Source organism: Melanaphis sacchari, unplaced genomic scaffold (genome assembly GCF_002803265.2).
Source record: "Melanaphis sacchari strain LSU unplaced genomic scaffold, SCAv2.0 Contig37_pilon_pilon, whole genome shotgun sequence".
Classification (NCBI taxonomy): domain Eukaryota; kingdom Metazoa; phylum Arthropoda; class Insecta; order Hemiptera; family Aphididae; genus Melanaphis; species Melanaphis sacchari.
Window position 1 is genome coordinate 818,949 of NW_020271239.1, and position 19,428 is coordinate 838,376.

Consider the following 19,428-nt stretch of genomic DNA (forward strand, 5'->3'; position numbering starts at 1 on the left):
CAACTACCATAGGTATAATATCGTATAGGTTATAGCCTATAGGCATAATTATATTTTCATAATATAGATAGGTTCCTAATTCCTATATATATTGTAATTATTGTAAGTTATTCACGTGGCAAGTGTATTAATTTTTTATCCAGATTTCTTAGCTTAAAGCCTAGTACAATTTTAATAAAACATAAACAGTTTTGATTTTTTTTCTTTTATTATTATTATTATATTAAGTGTATAAGGAAAAAAGAACCACAGGTAACGTAGTCATTAAAAACTGCTAATTATATATTATACATATTACATGAAACATTTAAAGCGTTTAATTCTTTTCTCAAGAATGAGATATTGTTTATAATTTATATAAATTAAATTTAAATAAAAATAATAAATTTCAAAACGTGCTTATTAGACATTAAATTATTTTATTCAAAACCAAATCCTAAATAAGCACTTAAAATTTAGAAATTATAATACAACAATCTATAGAAATTCAAAAAAACTGTGCATTTTCGATAGATACATATATATATTATATTTTAATGTAGTATAACAATTAGCCATTACATGTGATACTACATGATATAACACGTTACCATATTATACTTATAATAACCGTATACACTATACCCTATTATTTAGATAATTAATTACTGAGCGATGTCAACCGAAATAGCTTGCCCTCCAACAATGTCCCAGTCTTAGCGTATAAAAAACGTGTCACCGTATGAGATTACTAACACTTTATAAGTAGGTACGCGCTTTATCCTTTATAACAATGGCTATTTTTGTGTGTACTGCGAGACACACTTTGTGAACAACGAAAAATAAAAGGTATGCACCACCTTTATATAGTACTATAAAATTATGCAACCAAAAAAACATTCACCATTTATCCCATAATCGATAGTAATTAAACTCAAATGTAAAAATGTGCACTACGGAAAATCAGAAAAAATACTTACTGCTTGATAGGCATAATATAATCTCGCGAGTATCTCAGAGTATCATATAAATGCGTGTACCTCTATCTCTTCACCATCATATCCTGCATTCCTATTTCCGATTGTTGTATATTTGATACCTTGTTATTGAAATGTTATTTTATATGAACATAAAATCACATAATCTATTTGATGTGGCGGTAACGTGCCGCGATTACGTTTGTGTTATCGACATTTAACGGCAGATACCTATATAAACCCAAATGAGTTCAATCGAGAAAATCAGTTAGTGCGTTGCAGAACTCTGTCGTATGCCATTTAAACAATATTTTCTATACTACCTATACGAATGATGTCTAGTTTGACATTTTTTTTAGCAGCAGTCGTGTCGTTGCAGATCGTGCAGGTATTTATTACTAATATTGCTAGATGATCCATTCATAATGTAAACCACTCATTATTTCAGAAAACGCTAATATTTTTGAAAATATTTCTTTTATATCATTTTAAGTCGTTACAAAACGACTTTATTGATAAAAATTATTGATTTTATTATTTTTTTTTTTATGTTTTTAATCTTTTGAATGACAATATACATTATTATTGTTTGTTTTTTTTTTTTTTTGCTTCATAATCCAAAGTAAAATATTCTTTAAAATATTTCGATCTAAAAAATCAAATTGACTATTAGTTTATTAGTTATAGGTATTTAAAGTTTAGTTGTAACAAATTCACGTTGTCACTTAAAAAAAGGTGAAAATATATTTTTTTTTTTTTAGAAAAATGTTTTTAATGATTTAAAATTATGTAAAAACAAAAATGTTCAAAAATGTTAACTAAAACATGGATTAACTTATGTTAAATTAACTAAATAATACTACTTTATAACGTTTTATCGTTTTATAATATTGTTCACTGTTTGTCTAAATAGGATGGCGTCCATTCGTGTACACTGCGAAATCACAAAGAAAAGGCTGCATGTTCTAGTCCGGGTGCCGCCGATCCAACTTTTCCAAACTTGCGACACACACCGATTTCATGTTTGACACCGACACTCGGACTGCAACCCTCCAACGCGTTAAACAAAATTTCAAGTATTTCACCCGGTTTGTTTAAATCTTCACAGCTAATTCCAGCTCCTGTAATCACATCTCCGCCGGTCACAAAACCGCAATATTTAACGCCTGTTTCTGGTATTTCCAATAACGACAAAATTTTTTTTGATCTTTTGCTCGAGTATTTAGCTACACAGGAACCACCACATCGGCTACCGTTGCCGCCGTTGAGCTCGTCCGTACACCATCCTATGCCTGCAAATTTGCCTGTACTATTAACGCCTACTCCTTATCCTCCAACGCCTAACCCGCAGATTAGCCCGGTTGAACTACAACAGCTCCTTTCACTTTTGTTGTCTGTTTCAGGACCCGGCTCCGATCTAATAAATCCTGCAGTCCCTTCAGACCGTTTACATCCTCCTTTGACACCCACTCCGGCGGCATATATCACTTCTCCACCCCCTGGCGTCGTCACGGTAACAAACACTAAAATCGAAGCATCAGCAGCAACAGTAATAGAATCAGCAACAACAGTACCTATCAACGTCCCACAATCAATATCTTCATCAGAAACTACACCTGTCATCACCGAGCCATCGACCACATCTGCGACGAACCTAAATAACTTATCTACTAACGCTGTAGCTCAGTCATCGGATTCCGGGTCGGCCGTCATTGCTGCTGTGGCTTCTATCAACTCATCATCTGACTCGTCTATCGTTCCACAAAAAACTTCCGGTTCTACGTTAGAACCTGAAAGGAGCCCTGCAGCGACGGTCTCGGACACTGTACCGGCCGCCGATTCGGTTTCCGCGTCAGCTTCCGCCGTCGAATCATTAGCACCGCTATCGCAACCTCAGTCCAACACTACGACGCCAAGCATAGTATAAATTAAAATCAACAACAGTTACAATATGTTCTCCGTCTATAGTTTAAACATACTTGGTACATTTTTGACTTTCGTATGTATATAGCTTAATATATTATACACTTTATATAATATAGTTTAGTACAAATATGTATTTGTAATGTATAGTTATTGACTAAAGTGTCTTATTAAATACATTTTTTTTTAAAAATGTAGATATTTAAGAAATTAAATTTTCATTTTTTATTTGGTGGAGTACTCCATATAATAGTGTATTAGCGATACACATATAATATATTATTATGCTTTACAAATATATATATTTTTTTTAATTAAGTAAAATTGAAGTTATATTTTTTATCTTAAATGATTGCCTAAATGATTTTATCGTGAGTATACTTACCTATCCAGAGTACCAAAACTGTTACAAATTATTTGTATATATTAATTCATATATAATAATGAAAATATATTTTGTTAATTAAACAGACAATTTAATTTAAATTACTTATTTATGTTATCAATTTTAGAACTTAAATTATTAATGTATACATATTATAAAGTTTAAATACATATATTGTGTTGAAATATTTCATTAAATAAAAATATAGTAAGCTACTGATAAAAATCACTGGTTAGTGCTTACGAGTTAAGAATAAATAATAAGTAACGATGAGTGTATAATTTGTTTGTTAAAAAAATATAAGCTATATGTTTTCTATATTTTGATATATATTCGCTCTATATATACATATATTATAAACACATTACACTTTAAAATAATACTTACAATTGTTATCTTAAAGCCCTAAATTTAAAATAATTCATTAATACAGATTTATAAAAGTACCTCCACCGACTACACAAAACATGTGTTTTTTATAACGTACGTTTTATAGCACATATTCTGTACACCTATAAAATATACACTACTGTGGATATAAATTTATATTCTGTAATCTGCTTATAATTTAAATCTCATGAAATCCATTTTTTTAGACATTCATTATAAGAGTTCAATAAATGTATAATATATTTATATAGGTTATATAGGTACCTACTAAAATATATTAGGTTTATCTTATTTACTATTTTCAAATTAAATATGAACTATAAAATTTACAAAAAAATTAATTTTTACTCAAACTAGATATCTTAAATTATAAATACAAAATACAATAAACATATCTGTATTAAATTGAATCATTTTAATTGTATATTATGTTATACTTCATAGTGTATGTACATACTATACAGATTTATAATTTATAGTCCATTTATACAAAGAACATTATAGTCCGGATAGATACTAAAAAAAGAATCACCTGTGTACTCTTGTTCAAACCAATCGTTTTGAATAATTTATTAATAAAACTTCAGACTTTTTATAGTATTTTTTGATATTATATTGGTAAAAAAATCTTAGTAAAAAAAGTTAAAAAATGAAATACTGTATTCATCATAACTCATGAGTTGTTTTTTAAATTAAAAAATATTAACACGATCAAAATGTTTTTAAGTAAAATATATTTTTATACTACAATAAACTAAAAACTGAAAAATAGTTTATAGTGTTTATGAGCAATGACTAGAGATCTAGAGCATAGGTTTGTATGCAACTTTATATTTATTCCTTTTAGATTTTTGTTAATTATCTTTAATAGTATTATGAAGCGATCAAGTGTATTCTTGATAAACTACTTTATATTTCGTTCAGAAAATTTATACGATGTACGAAATATACATACAGATATAAATATACATGATGAGCGAATACCCTATAATATAGGGATTTATTAATAAACTGAAATTATTATTTTTTATACTCGTAATAACTAATAACAACTACGGTACTGGTGCTGATGCTCACTCACACTTTTCGCGGACAGCAAATACAATGATGTAATGTAACGTAATCCCGTGTTTTATTTTATTTGTTTGCGTTAAATGAGATTAAAATATCATAGCCATAATTGAGGATATTAGTGATATTACGAAAAAGAAAAAAACAACCGAATAATGTAAAAAAATATTAATATTAAATTAATATAGGTAGTACATTAAAATGTGTTATCTAAACATATGTTATAATATGTGTAATATGTGTATATTTTATATCTGATTTAAATGTTGAACACATTATTTTTTTTTAAATACAGGTTTTTTTTTTTCATCATTAATATATTTTTCACATACTTATGAGTTATGATCAAATTATCCAAATTATTTTTGCCAGTTTATTTTTGATTTGACAAAAAAAAATTCTCGGCCTAAAATATTGACCCAGTCCGCCCCTATTCTAATAACACGGAAATAAAAATATTAGATACTCAAAACTAATAAAGTATTATTAAGTATTTAAACGGATAAACTCAATGTGATAAAATTTATCAAGACTATTTATCAAGATTAATATAAAGCTTATTTAAGTATGTGTCAACAACTTTAATGATTCTAAAAAATTATTTTTAATTTACAAATATTTATTAACGAACAAGACGTATTATAGTTTCACCAATAAAAATATTGAATACCGCATAATAATTAAATTTTAACAATAAAGAATGAAAAGGCGCTTATATCTACCTAAATAATCATCTGTATAAATTATTTTTTTTTAAAGAAACGTTAAAATTCGTTTATTTATTGAACGAGTAAAATTTAATTCGTACCTATTTATAAACTTATCTTTTTGTACCAATTAAAATTAAAAATGTTTAGATATTATTTTTATTATTATATTATGTAATACATATACTTTTATATTTAATACTTATTTTCATAATTTTTAATACATATTTATGTAGCACGTCTCAATACTTTATAGTTTTTGTGCATATAAATCCGTGAAATAAATATAACTGTTGTCTTACAGTTGAATAAAAATGTTTGTAGTTTATATAACTTGGTATAATGCTTATTACAAAACGCTAAGTGTTTTTTTAAAAAAATAACTCATGTTTACATTCATTTTTATTAGTGAAGCATTGATAAAAAAAAAAAAAAATGTCAATCTTGAGGTATGATAAAATTTAAAACAGGTTAAATTTAAATCAAATAATTAAAAACATGAATATAATTTATTTAATTAATAAATTTAAAAACCATTTTGAAATTTTGAAAATTAGAAAGTAAAATGCTTCTGTATAAAGCAAATTTTTCTTGAGCATTTGTATAATTTTCTTTTTTTATTTATAAAATATAATACTTTGATAATAATATGGTTCTTTTTAATTTATGGTATTATATGATATATTATCTTACAGTAGTCATATTACTATACTAATGCTACATATAATTGCTAATAACTGTTACACGTTAAGTACCATACCTATTGAACAATCGTTACAATTATATTATATTGATATTATATTAAATTACCAAATAATTGGTGTTATTATCAAGTTGTTTATTTAACCCTTTGCAGTTTAATGTATAGCTTTAATAATATACAGTTTATATTAACTAATATTTTAACCGTTTCCTTTTAAATATTTAAAACAGTTATTATTTGTAATTAAATTTAATTCAAAATAAACTTACCAAAGGTTAGATAAAATTTAAGTATAATAATAATTTGGAACGATAAATTATATTTTTTTTTATACTCCTGGTTGTAACTTTTATTTCAAACATAATAAATAACATGATTAAATAAAAAATAAGTTTAACAAATTTATGATTATTTTACATAATATTATATCTAAACAAAAATATACTAAATCGTTATTATAATTTATAACAATTATTTTACATAATAATACCAAAATAATAAAATTGATCTTAACATATATATATATATATATATAACTTTAAACAATTGTTATAACAGTCAGTATAGTTCAATATAAAATAGTATACTAAATATAATTTAATTTAATTATATGGCGGGTGAACTTAATTTAGTAGGCGATAGTGAGCATGGTAATGGTAAATGTGGTGTATGCGGTCGTTTAACATTTTTGAGGCATAGATTGACACCAGTTAATGTTGAACTAGACAATTTTGGTAGTCGTTTGTGTTTTGAACGACATGGGTTAATATCCGATGACGGAGTTATTGGATACGAAGTAGGTGTTATAGCTAAATTTTGTTCCGATAATGGTTTTACATTTGATAATGGTGTAATAATGGGACTTGAGATTATACTAGGTAAAGGTGGTTTTGAAACGGGTTTAAGACTGGAGAATTTACTTAAAATATCTGACAATGAGCTAACTGGTGGTATACAAGGAACAGGTGAAATTGAAGTAGTATTTAACGTGGAGCTGGAATATGAGTTTGATGATGGTGAACAAGGAACAAAGGACGTTTTTGAAGCATTGGAAGCGCTAAAAAGCTTCATTAAAATAATAGCGAGATCTTGATTATTAGTAATCGATGTATTTTGATTGGTTTTAGAACCAGAAGTAGAATCAAATGTATTATTCGACGATAAATTGAATACATTAGGATTTAAATCGGATAATGGTCTATTAAAAGTAGACGTTGGTATTGGATTATGGGTAGAAGAAACGGTTGGAGTGGCATTTAATTTAAGCTGAAGAAGTGGAAATAATGACGACAATGAAGTTGAAGTAGAAATGTTGTTAGATATTAAATGTTTAATGACTAGTTTCATGGATTCTGGATTATAGCCAAAAGGTATGCTTGAAACAGGTGGAGGTGTTAAAGAGATCAGCATTTGTTGAAAAGGAGAAATCGAACTATTTGACTGATTATTTAATACATTTGATAAACAAGAACTAGACGATTCAGAAGATGATGCACAAGCAGGTGAAATAGTATGTGGCTTTTTATCCAAAACAGATACAGGAGTTACGTTTGGCATGTGTATATCATAGGTTTTAGTAGGTGTTAAAGGAGAAGAAGAAACCGCTTGTGATTGAGCGGATTGTATTAGTTTTAGTAAAAGATTTATAAAGACTGGGTTATAACCAGCAAATGAAGGTGGAGTAGACGTTGAAGTTACTACTGGTATTGAAACTGGCACATTACTTGCAGCTGGAAATTCTTCAGGTGCTGTTTCTAGTTCATGTTCTATAAATGATGCTGGAGGTTTGCCAGAAGCTGGTACTGGAAATACTCCATGAACTGGATGATAAGGCGGCGAGGATGAACCGCGCGTCACACCTGGTAATACACTCAACGAAGGCGCAACATGGTGTGATATAGCACATGATTTTGTACCTGGAACAACGTTTTTGTTTAACGCTGACGTAAATAGATGACATGGTGGTGATAAATGCGTCGGCTTAGTATTAGATAAATATGAAGATGATGGAACTGAAGACGAAACATTGAGTAAAAATTGTATGATGTCTGTATCAATAATAGTAGGCGGTGTTGATGGTGAATATGACAACTTTGGTATCGAAACAGTACTAAAAATAGACTGGACTGAATTACACGACGGATTTGGTAAAATACTTGAAGAACTTGAGGAGTCTGAGGCACATGCTGAAGATGTTGTATGTTGCTTTGAAACAGAAGCAGGCAACTGTGCTGCATTCGATGTAGATGAAGAGGGTAAAATTGAATTATCAGAAGTTGGTGCTTTACCATCTACCTGTACATTGGAATATGCTGGAGACGATAACATTTGAATTATAGATTTTAAAATGGTTGTAACATTAGAAGGCGCTGGTGGCGTGGGTGGTATTAATGGTGTTGATCCCGACGAAGACAAATCTGGAGAAAGGGTTGGTGTAGAAGATATGGGTGATCCATTTGCATGAACACTCGATGAACAAGAACTCGGACTAGCTGAAGAATCACAAGGAGAAGATATTGTATTTGGCTTCGAAACCGGTGTGAGGTTTAGTGAAGAAGTAGAATTAGACGTCGGAGACCAGCATGGTTGTGATGAACCATGTTTATGACTTCGTAATGAACATGAAAATACACCATCCTAAATCACACCAAATAAAATATCTTATTAAAATGTAATGTTATTTTATATTTAAAAATTAAAAATCATATAGTATTCATTACCTTAGCAACCAACGTCAAAGCTACTGTGATAAAAATCTTTAAACCAGCCATAATATTATTTAAGTCGTACACAGTTATTCTGTAGCACATATACTGTTACAATAAATCGTATTTTCTAGGGTTTATATACCATTAAATATCGATAAAATAATTGTTATCTAAGCACGTTATTATAACATCAAAAAGATATCCACTAAACATTATTTTTATCAAGGTGTCAAATATAATTGTGGAATAACTCAAAATATACATATATTTATACAAAACTAAAACAATAGAGATTAAACCAAGGATACAACTGATAATCAAATTTAATATTAAATTAATAACGATAATAATAATTACGATTGTTTTTTTATTTATAAAAATAAAATATAGGTAAAAATGTAATAAATAATCGACAAACGCTAATGTATTGTGGGAGTTACTGTATCTTTTTATTGAGTAGATCGTTGTTACATATGTATTAAATTTAAATTAAATGATATTATAAATTATTACTAATAAAATAATAATTAAGTGTAAACAATCTATTAGCCTATACTTCATAGATATTTTATTAGTAATTTATCTCTTTATTAGTAATACGGTAGTTTGTACTAATTTTTTCCAAAAACAAATTACATTTTTTTTTGTAATAATAACTAATAATAATTACTCTTATTAACTAAAACTTATAAGTTAACACGATGCGCATTACACATTAAAACGGTGTAAATAGGTAAGTTGTATAAAATATAGCTTAAAATTAATCTAAATATTTTGAAAATTTCATTGTGTGTAGTAAATAATAATATTCATTGTGCGCAAAAGTTTTAACTGCTTAAATAATAATATATTATAATAAAATTTTTAAACCATATAATAATACATTTTTTTTAATTACAACAAAATAACTATAAATATATATTATTATTATTATTATTTTTTTTTTTTTTTTTTAATATCCAATTAAGCCAAAATTTGAAATTGAAATATCTATGAAAAAAATATTGTGATTATGTATTTTTGATATTTTTAAGTTTTAGTAAAAACATTAATAAAGTATTTTGTGTTTAATTTTTAAGAACTAGTAATTACAATAAATAATTTTATGATTTTTCAAATAATTAAATACACACAACTTTACTTATGAAGAACCTAACCTTGTATTAAATTTTTAAAATACTTCGAGCATAGTCATTTTTATCAACATTTATAAAAAATTAAAAAAAAAAATTAAAACATCCATAGTAAGTAATTAGTAAAAAATTAGCAAAAATATTATACATCATGTCTTGAAGATAAAAGTATTTTAGTGCTTTTGAAGATAAAAAAGCATCTTACTATTTCTGAAGATGATATCAGTATAAAGGAAACACTATGTATACTATTTAGTATAGATCCCTGCATTGTTAAATTTAAACGAACGCCTTTAAAAATGATATTCTAAGATTTATTCAAAAAAAACGTTATTAAACAAATTGGATTTTCGAAATTATTTGCGCTTACATAATATTTAATACATTTAACATCAATATTTAGTATAGACAATTATAATTGACGTGAAATAATTTTAAATAAAGTGATGTAGAATGTTTTGTAACAACTAACAACTACAGCTTGACGTTTAATTTTGACAGCATCACAGCATTGAGTACAGTAAATGTAGAAAACAAAATGCATGAACCTATCTAATCACAGTCAACTTTAAATTTTAATGATGTAATATTTTCGCAGAAATAGAATTTGCGCTGCAATTGACATTTATTACGACATAATAGTGTTCCGTAGACATCTAGAAACTAAAAAGTAGTATATAATACTAATTAATATTAAACGGAGACTATAATAAGCATAAACTATTAAATAATATTTCATTGTTTATTACAATCTATAAAGAACTTTTTAATCATTACAAATCGGATACTTTAATTAAAGCCTATTAGTGACTATTATTAAAGAAGTTGTTTGTCATATTTATAGCACCAAAATTTAACATTGCTATTGTGCCTCATAAACCGTAATATATTATTTTAACAGCATTATATGTGATTTTAAAATTATTGCATAGTTAACATAATCATAATTTATCTCTAAAGAAGTACATTTCTACTAAATAAAAGCATAAAGTTAGTCCCTAAGTTACTGAAAACGTTTTTAAAAAAATTCGCTACACTATACTTTACGTTTTACACTTTGTCTGGGTATTCATTTTAATAATTTATAACCATAAAAATGTATAGATTTTTGTATCGAAAATGTAGATAAGCAGGAATGCCTTTTACCCTAAATTAATATGAAATCTTTACACATCAGTGATAAAATACCATCATTTATAAAACATATCAATTTATTTTGTTTATTAGATCTAAGAAAATATAATTTCTTATTTACATTACGCACATATCAATAATTGAAAAATAATGTCCACCAACTAGAACTCAATTCAAACTCGTCAATAATTTCTTTTATTTGCTGTTCCAAAATTATTTTATTTTCTTACCTTTTTAAATGAATATTAATTATTAATCAACTTTAAATTATGTTCTATTATAAATTATAATACATTATTTATATACACCAATATATTATAACTCGTTGCTCAAACATGACGTACCCATAACAATGTATCACAAGCAACGATTAATACACAAATAATAATGATATCATTAATAACCAAAATAAATAAATTAATTGACGCGTTGTATTTCCATTTTCTCATGGTTGTTTACCTACGTTAATACTACGATACAACAGTTTTTCATAGTAAGTATTTAATAATTACTATTTTGAATGTAATTAATGGACATAATTTATTAATTAGGAAAACATTTTTGTACTTAATTTTTTATTTTAAAAGTTCAAATCGTTGAAAAAAATTTTCTCAAGTGATGCATTTGCATCACCTTCCCCCTTCAAAGTTCCTGAACAAAATCATTTTTTTTTTTTTTTTAAGAGAAATTTCTTAGAATGTATTACTTATATAAGATTTTCAATATTACTTAACTAAAAGCGTTTATGTGTTACCTTACCTCACTTACAGCGATAAGATTAATATAGTAAAGCTAGTACCTACTATACTCAAACTTACCCAATCCATTGGAAATGGTTACAACTTAGAATTTTACAACCCCTTACACACAATACGTATTTTATATGCGTGTTAATGTAACGTTTAATGTGTACCTTGAATTTAATTATTTTTAATAAAGAATATTTCAAATTTTAATATTAAATACCTAATTTATAATTATTTATTTATTTATATTATAAGAAAAAATTGTGATCATTGATCACTATTATAATAATAACTATGACATTATCAAATATGCGTTGGCTAATGTCTAAGATTACCCAAAATTTTAACAATATTCTTGTTGGTATTAAATAATAACCTTGCAAATAAAATAGATTAAAATATTCGATAACTTCACCAAGTGATTAAGTTGTTAATAAATGTGATACTTTATGATTATTAAAATAATTCTATCTAAATGATGCTAGGTATTGTGTTTCGTGAATAACAAAAATATTCTAAACGCGGACCACACTGCAGTTACAATGAAATAAGTAGTTATTTAGTTAGAAGCATAGGTATAAAAAAAAATTTCCTAGTAGAATACTATTAAATACCATGTATTATGGTGCTTTACATACCATACCAAATTTAATAAAAATTTACAATTTAAAAGTAAATTACTACAGTGTACTGTATACCTACTAACTTTATATTTTATTAAAAATTTAATTTTTTTAAATTAAGTATAGTAAAAACTGTATAGTTGAAATAACTATAATGTTTCTACCAATACATATAATACATCAATACAATTATATTTTTTACTATTAAAATAGTTGTCCTACACATAAATGTATATTATAATTTTTTATGTGACTACAAACGGAATTGATCTAACCATACGTATAGTTCATTTCGTGTGCAACGAAAAGAAGCCGATAAAATATTTTTATAAGTAGACGAAAATTTTGCTCTGTACAAATTTGTCCGTAATTATTACAATATAGCAAACATTTAATAGTTATCACTCATTTGATCCTTTTGAATTGGGCTCACGAAAATCGGAAAATTGGACTAATGCGAACCAAGCAAACGGTATGTACACACGTGGTAAACATAGCATACCTATCTATTATATCTACCGATAACGAATTCGTAATATAGCTATGTGATTAAAATATTATAATACACCGTATTAAATGACCGTGTTCGTTTAATTCCGTCTCACTATCTGAGAGTCGGTTGTCGAGTGAACTTGATACGATAGCCGATATGTATGTGTCAGTGTAATATATCGTTGTGAAATTAATACGCTCCGTTGAAACTCGTGTAACGTTAAATCATAAAAACAAATTTAAATTACCGATTAAGTACGTTTTAATCACGCCGCACGTTGTCCGTTTAACATGAAATCTGACCAAATATTAAATTATTTCCTGCTTCCACGTCGATTTAATTTAATTCGTCTCATATTATTATATCTTGTACCTATATTTTTAAATAACCAAAACAATAAAAAATTTTTAATTATTAATCGTCTTATAATGGTTGAGATGTATAGTTCATTGACAAAAAAAAAAAAAAATAATAATAATAAATACTTTTAGTGTGAATAATAAAATCCTTAAAACGGTTATGCGATTTCTTCATTACTTCAGGCCTTACAAGTTACAGCAGTAACGTACTGGCTAGAGGTGTTGTAGGGAGATTTATCTTCCTAGGCCGGTGAAAATTATAAGATTATGGGTCGGTCTGGGATGTTGGAATTTTGAAAGGTTAAAATATATCATATTACGCTATAAATATGTCTAATTATTACATTACAGTAAATAAACGTATCACGTGTGTACTGACAAATTGACAAATATATATTTTATTTTATGTTTTGTTTCATGCATCAAGTTTTGATGACAAAATGTTCCAAAACATAATCTATGAGTGCATATAAAAAGGCCAGCTATTGAAAAACAAAGTATGTCTTTTAGTCAGGTTAACTATGAAAAAAGCTCAAGTAAGTTAAAAATCATTAAAAGTAGATTGCGCTCATCAATTGTGAATGCAAATTTAGAGGCATTTATGTATAGGTGTAGTCGGACATTCATATCGGGGGGCAAATTCAATATTTATGTATCAGAAGACAGTCTACCAGCCTATGCTACTAATCAGGTATAAGTATAATTTATAATAGTATTAGTATACTCAAGTAATTCATATAACTATGAGTAATACAGCATGTATGTGTGAAAATTAATCTTTCCCAAAAATATTACATTTAAAAATGTAATTTTGCTTATAAAATATGATAATATACTTATATGCTTCAAAAGTTTTACCCATAAATATTTTTAAATTACAACAAAATAATTGAAAATATTATTCTTCGATTAAATATTTAATTTCGCTCAAATTTGAACTTAAAATATCTAATAAAAAAACCGTCTTTATATATATTTTTATTTTTTATTTTTTAGTCACTGTAAATGAACTACTTATAAGACATTTTTTTACATTTTTAATCCTTAGCTGTAAAATTCGAGTATTTTATTGATTTTTAACTGCAAAATAATTTGCAAATATACCATGAATTTGATAGATCTTGTCAAAATGTAAACTTTAAATGATTAAAAAAAAATTATGTTTATGTATCACCAATAGTATAATTTTTAACTGCTATTATAACAATTTACAAGGAACCTTGTATTATTAAATCGCTTTTGAATTGCACTATTATAAGAAAATCATTTGATGAACAATCGTTAATTAACGAGTAAATATCTAATAGGTACCTAAAAAAAAAATGAATTTCAAATGCTTATGAAAAATGATTGAAACTTTATGCTAATATTTTTATAGGTAGAAAAACTTATGAAAAATTTCGTGTTAAATTTTCTAATATTAGACATATGAAGAAATATTTTTATAAATTTCGAACTCAAAATAGTTTTTTAAATTTTAGTGATTTTGACAAATATTGTTAATTTATATTAAGTCCTAGATAAAGCTCACAAAGTATGCACCTGCACACGCCGTAGCCTTGCCTATGTTTTTATGTTATTGAATATTTTTTAATAATTTTTAAGAAATATTAGAATATGTGAAGTAAACTTCTCCATAAATATTAAAATTATTTAATTAATTAGATAAATAGATATAAATAAATATGAAAATTCTTTTTGATAATATAAATTAATACAGTGTTTTCCTATTTTTAAATGGCTGTTTAAAAGGATAGTAAATTTTTGAAAAACCTTAGATCTCAAATCTTCCCTGTATTAGTTGTCAATAATACGTCAGACATGGAGATAAGTAAAATGTGTTGTCACTGCTTTTAAAAATGATACAGAACCAAGGTTACTATATATAAATTAGTCGTTGTAACAACTCTGTCTATTCAAAAATACACGGGCCACTAGATTTTCATACTTCCCTATGCCAGCTATAATCTTTCCCCAGTTCGCAATTTTATTGTTTTAGAATTTATATATTTTATGGGAATACGAAAAATTGACAAAATAAATCATGACATGACACGCAGTAGGTATTACAACACTTATTTAAATTAGATTGGTTATATATATAATACCTGGGGGATATCAGACATGTATAACAATAAATAATAACACCTACTTTATCAAATTATTATCAGATGTAGAACGCTCAGTTACTTAACATTATCCGTACACATTGTTATGTATGAATGCGATTATTACAAGGTAATTATTTGCTATATGACCGCATGTCCGTATAACAACCAACACGAGTTAGTTATGAATTATACTATACTACAATTATCTTCATGTACAGATAACGGTTTTTGTAATGAGCCAAATATCAAGATTTCTGTGTTGCTGGTATGCGTAAACCGACTGTGCAAAAAATAATAAACATTTTACCGTCATAGTAAATTAATATAATATGTACATAATTTATTATAAGTATCATTATGTTTGTGACAACATTAACAGGTTTTCCGCAACTGAAGTACGTGTCAAATACTATAAGTACACCCCATACGTCCATACTAATCAAGCGGAACAAACTGTTCCGACGAATAGTGTAATAGGTTTATTGTTTTCTAGTAGTCAGTACGTACCCCATAGGTATATTTATCACTACCTAGTTTAATATATTGGCCGTTCCTTTAATTTAAGTAAAATGTACGGTAATTATTGGGAAGCGCACCATTAGACAATAATATTGTACAACAATGTGAGTAATACGTATATACAGTCGTTGCCAGGGGTTCTCCATATTTGAATATTATTACCGAAAATACATCAATAAACCAACAATTGTCACAAAAATTATTTTACGATATTAATTTAAAATCAAATATTCTGATAATAATCTTTTATTTAAGAACAAAAAGTAGAAATTGTAAAATAATATAAATAATATAATAATAATAATAAATAATGTACATAATAATATTATAAATAACAATTATTTTAATATACATAATATCAACAATTTGTTATGGCTGAAGTGGTACTACACCTAAATCATCGTTTTCATCTTCAGTACTTGTATCGCTGTCTTCAGTTGTATCTTCTCCGTACGTTACTATTAATTTATCGATTTCGATGTCCATATAACTTTCATTTTTCCACATTTCTGCTTCTAATTTTTTCACATTTGCACAAACTGCTCCCCACTCAGAACCACCCATAGATTCCATTTTTTGTTTACATAGTTCTGCAATTTTTTTGATGCTACCATTATGGTTTTGTTTCGCAATGTACTGTTTTATTTGTGACCAAATCATTTCAATGGGATTTAAATCCGGATGATACGGTGGTAGTCTAATAATATTATGGCCTTCTTTACTTAATATATCATCCAAAGAATATTTAATCATCACTGTTTTGTGTTTACGTATTATATCATAAAGTTGTGGTTTAAACATAGTTGAATTAAAACTTATATTATTTTCAGTCAACCAATTTATCATGTCTTTTTTTAAACTATTAGAGTTTGGAGCACGATTAGATTGATGACAATGATAAGTCGCATTATCCAATACCACAACAGAATTTTTACTTAAATTTGGTAGTAATTTTTCTGTGACCCATTTATAATAATTATCTTTATTCATATTATCGTGGTAATCACCACTAGAGCTTTGAGCTTCCCATGTTAGTAAAGCATTGGGAACAAAACCTTCTTCTCCTCCAGCATGAACAATTATTAAACGTTTCCCTTCACTTAAACTTTGTTTCACTGTATTGTCATCATCGACGGAACTAAAAAAATAAAAACATATACTAAACATATGATAGTAATTTATTTTGTTTCATTATTTTTAAATTAAATCTATACATTTATCTTTAGTAATGGAAATTTTAAACAACAATGTCTGCAATACATATCCTATAGTATGAAAAATACAATGATAATATTATTATAGATTAATATTTATAATTTATTTTGATTAAACACTTCAAATTTCGAAAAAGAAACTATATTACTGTACTTATTCAGACAAGCTATATATTCAAAAAAATGCAATTATTTTCAACTATTTAAGCAATAATAAAATTACGCAATTATACTAATAGTAATAATTGTTATTGTGATATCCATGTACGATTTGTTGCATATACAATAGGATAAATAGTAACACATAATATTACCATTGAGTATAAAATACTACTTATTAATTATTATGTCGTATTAATAAATAATAATATACATATACCACTCAATGAATACTTAAAATCTATCTATTAATTTATTTAATTTAATATTATAAATCATTTAACAAATGCAACTAATAATATTTTAGAAACAGCTGATAAAATCTTATTTAAAAAAATTATTTTCCTTAACTTAATGTCTTTTTTTGTTTTGAAACACCTAGCTTAAATGTAATTTCGTTAACTATGAAAAATATTAAATTAAAATTTGTTCATACATCATGCATAGGTACACAATTTAATTTAAAATAACTAATAAGCAAACAACCTATACCTAGATCTAGATTTTTAAATACATATCAAATGTACAAGTGTGAAGTTGAATACTAAAGTTAGGTAGGTACTAGGCACTTATTTTTAGCATACCAATTTATAATGAAAAAACTTTGTATGATAGGTTGAATTTCATTCTGTGTCAATGTTACATTGTACATAATATGTTATTCATCATATACATTATACATTTATAAAAAATGTTTAAGTAGCTGTAGTAGTTACATTTATTATTATTATAAAAATTATTTGGAAAATAATTATACAGTAATATTATACATGTTTTATAATATGTGTTTTATAAAATGCACATTAAAATTTAGATTCATCAATATATGTATAAATGTCTACTTAAACTTAAAAAAGTATGTTTAAAATTTATTAATTTGTAGTTTATACAGACTATAACTCTTTAATCATAATATTTATGATCTAAATTAATTAATTTATTTATATTAATAAACTGGGGACATAATAACTTTTTAGTAAGTAGAGTACACGGATTAGCTTAAAATTATCAAGTATAAATGTAAATTAATTTATAATATTCGTACTGTATAAACAAAATATTGCAACAGTTAACACTAAAATAAAAAGATAATTAGGAAATTTTAAATAATAAATTAATATTTTAATAATATGTGCTTCAAAATATAAATTATTGTTTAGATTAAAATCAAAATTAATGCTTGAAAAAAAAAAATAGAAGTATCATCAAAATTACAGTTCTTAAAATTATAAATGTACAGACTCATAGTGTTTACTAACAAAGGTATTTATAAAATCTATAAAAAAAATCTAAAAGATATATTATATTAATAAGTTTAGTATCAACACTAGTCATTATACACCAAGAGTTCAACCAATATAATTCAATATACGTTAATTCTATCGTTGAAGTAGTACATATACAATATAATTATTATAAGATATTATAATAATATAATCTGATTAAGATTTTTAACAATAAAAATTAAGGAAATTATTAAACTTTTAAAATATATTAGATTTTTTCTCATCTAAATATTTTAAATTAAAATTTTGACAAAGTAGAATATTTAAAAGAAAAATAATATAAAATATAAAATATATTTTATTGTTATAAATAAAAGTATTTTATTTTATTTTATTATTCTTAAAAATAATAATTGTAGTAGCTTAATATTTTTCAACATTGAATAAACTATTATTTACTATACATAATGATATAATAAAAGTATTTGGTTCAATATTAAGCTATTTATACCACAAACCTAATCATTTTTGGTAAAACACCTAACTTTATATTTAAATAAAGTACCTAATGCTGATGTCAGTTTCAAATGATATTGTATAAAAATAAAATCTGAGATAGAAGGTAAACAGTGAATTTGATACACTAAAATACGGTACATATTGCATTTACTTTTATCAAAAATTTATAGCTTGTAAACCTATATCCTACAGCAGCGATTCCTAAACTTTTTCAGCCTCAAAGTCTCTTTTTAAACATTTTTTTCTCGCAGAGCCTCCAAGCAATATTTAATATTAAATTTTAGTTCTATGAACCATTATATTACACATGATATGAATATAGGAACAAAAATATTATTATTTTATTAAT

The 19,428-nt window shown here is 25.8% G+C and overlaps 2 protein-coding genes across 2 annotated transcripts; one reads left to right on the forward strand and one right to left on the reverse strand.

Moving 5' to 3' along the window:
- Positions 1–1,202: 1,202 nt before the first annotated feature.
- LOC112597125 (pollen-specific leucine-rich repeat extensin-like protein 2) lies at positions 1,203–3,119 on the forward strand. Its single transcript, XM_025343051.1, has 2 exons — positions 1,203–1,344; positions 1,870–3,119. Exons 1-2 carry the CDS (start codon positions 1,288–1,290, stop codon positions 2,881–2,883), a joined length of 1,071 nt encoding a protein of 356 aa, XP_025198836.1. The 5' UTR covers positions 1,203–1,287; the 3' UTR covers positions 2,884–3,119.
- Positions 3,120–6,627: 3,508 nt separating this feature from the next.
- LOC112597114 (uncharacterized protein PB18E9.04c-like) lies at positions 6,628–8,935 on the reverse strand. The gene is made up of 2 exons (XM_025343040.1): positions 8,856–8,935; positions 6,628–8,772 (listed from the first exon to the last, which is right to left on the reverse strand). Exons 1-2 carry the CDS (start codon positions 8,904–8,906, stop codon positions 6,742–6,744), a joined length of 2,082 nt encoding a protein of 693 aa, XP_025198825.1. The 5' UTR covers positions 8,907–8,935; the 3' UTR covers positions 6,628–6,741.
- Between the last annotated feature and the right edge of the window lie 10,493 nt (positions 8,936–19,428).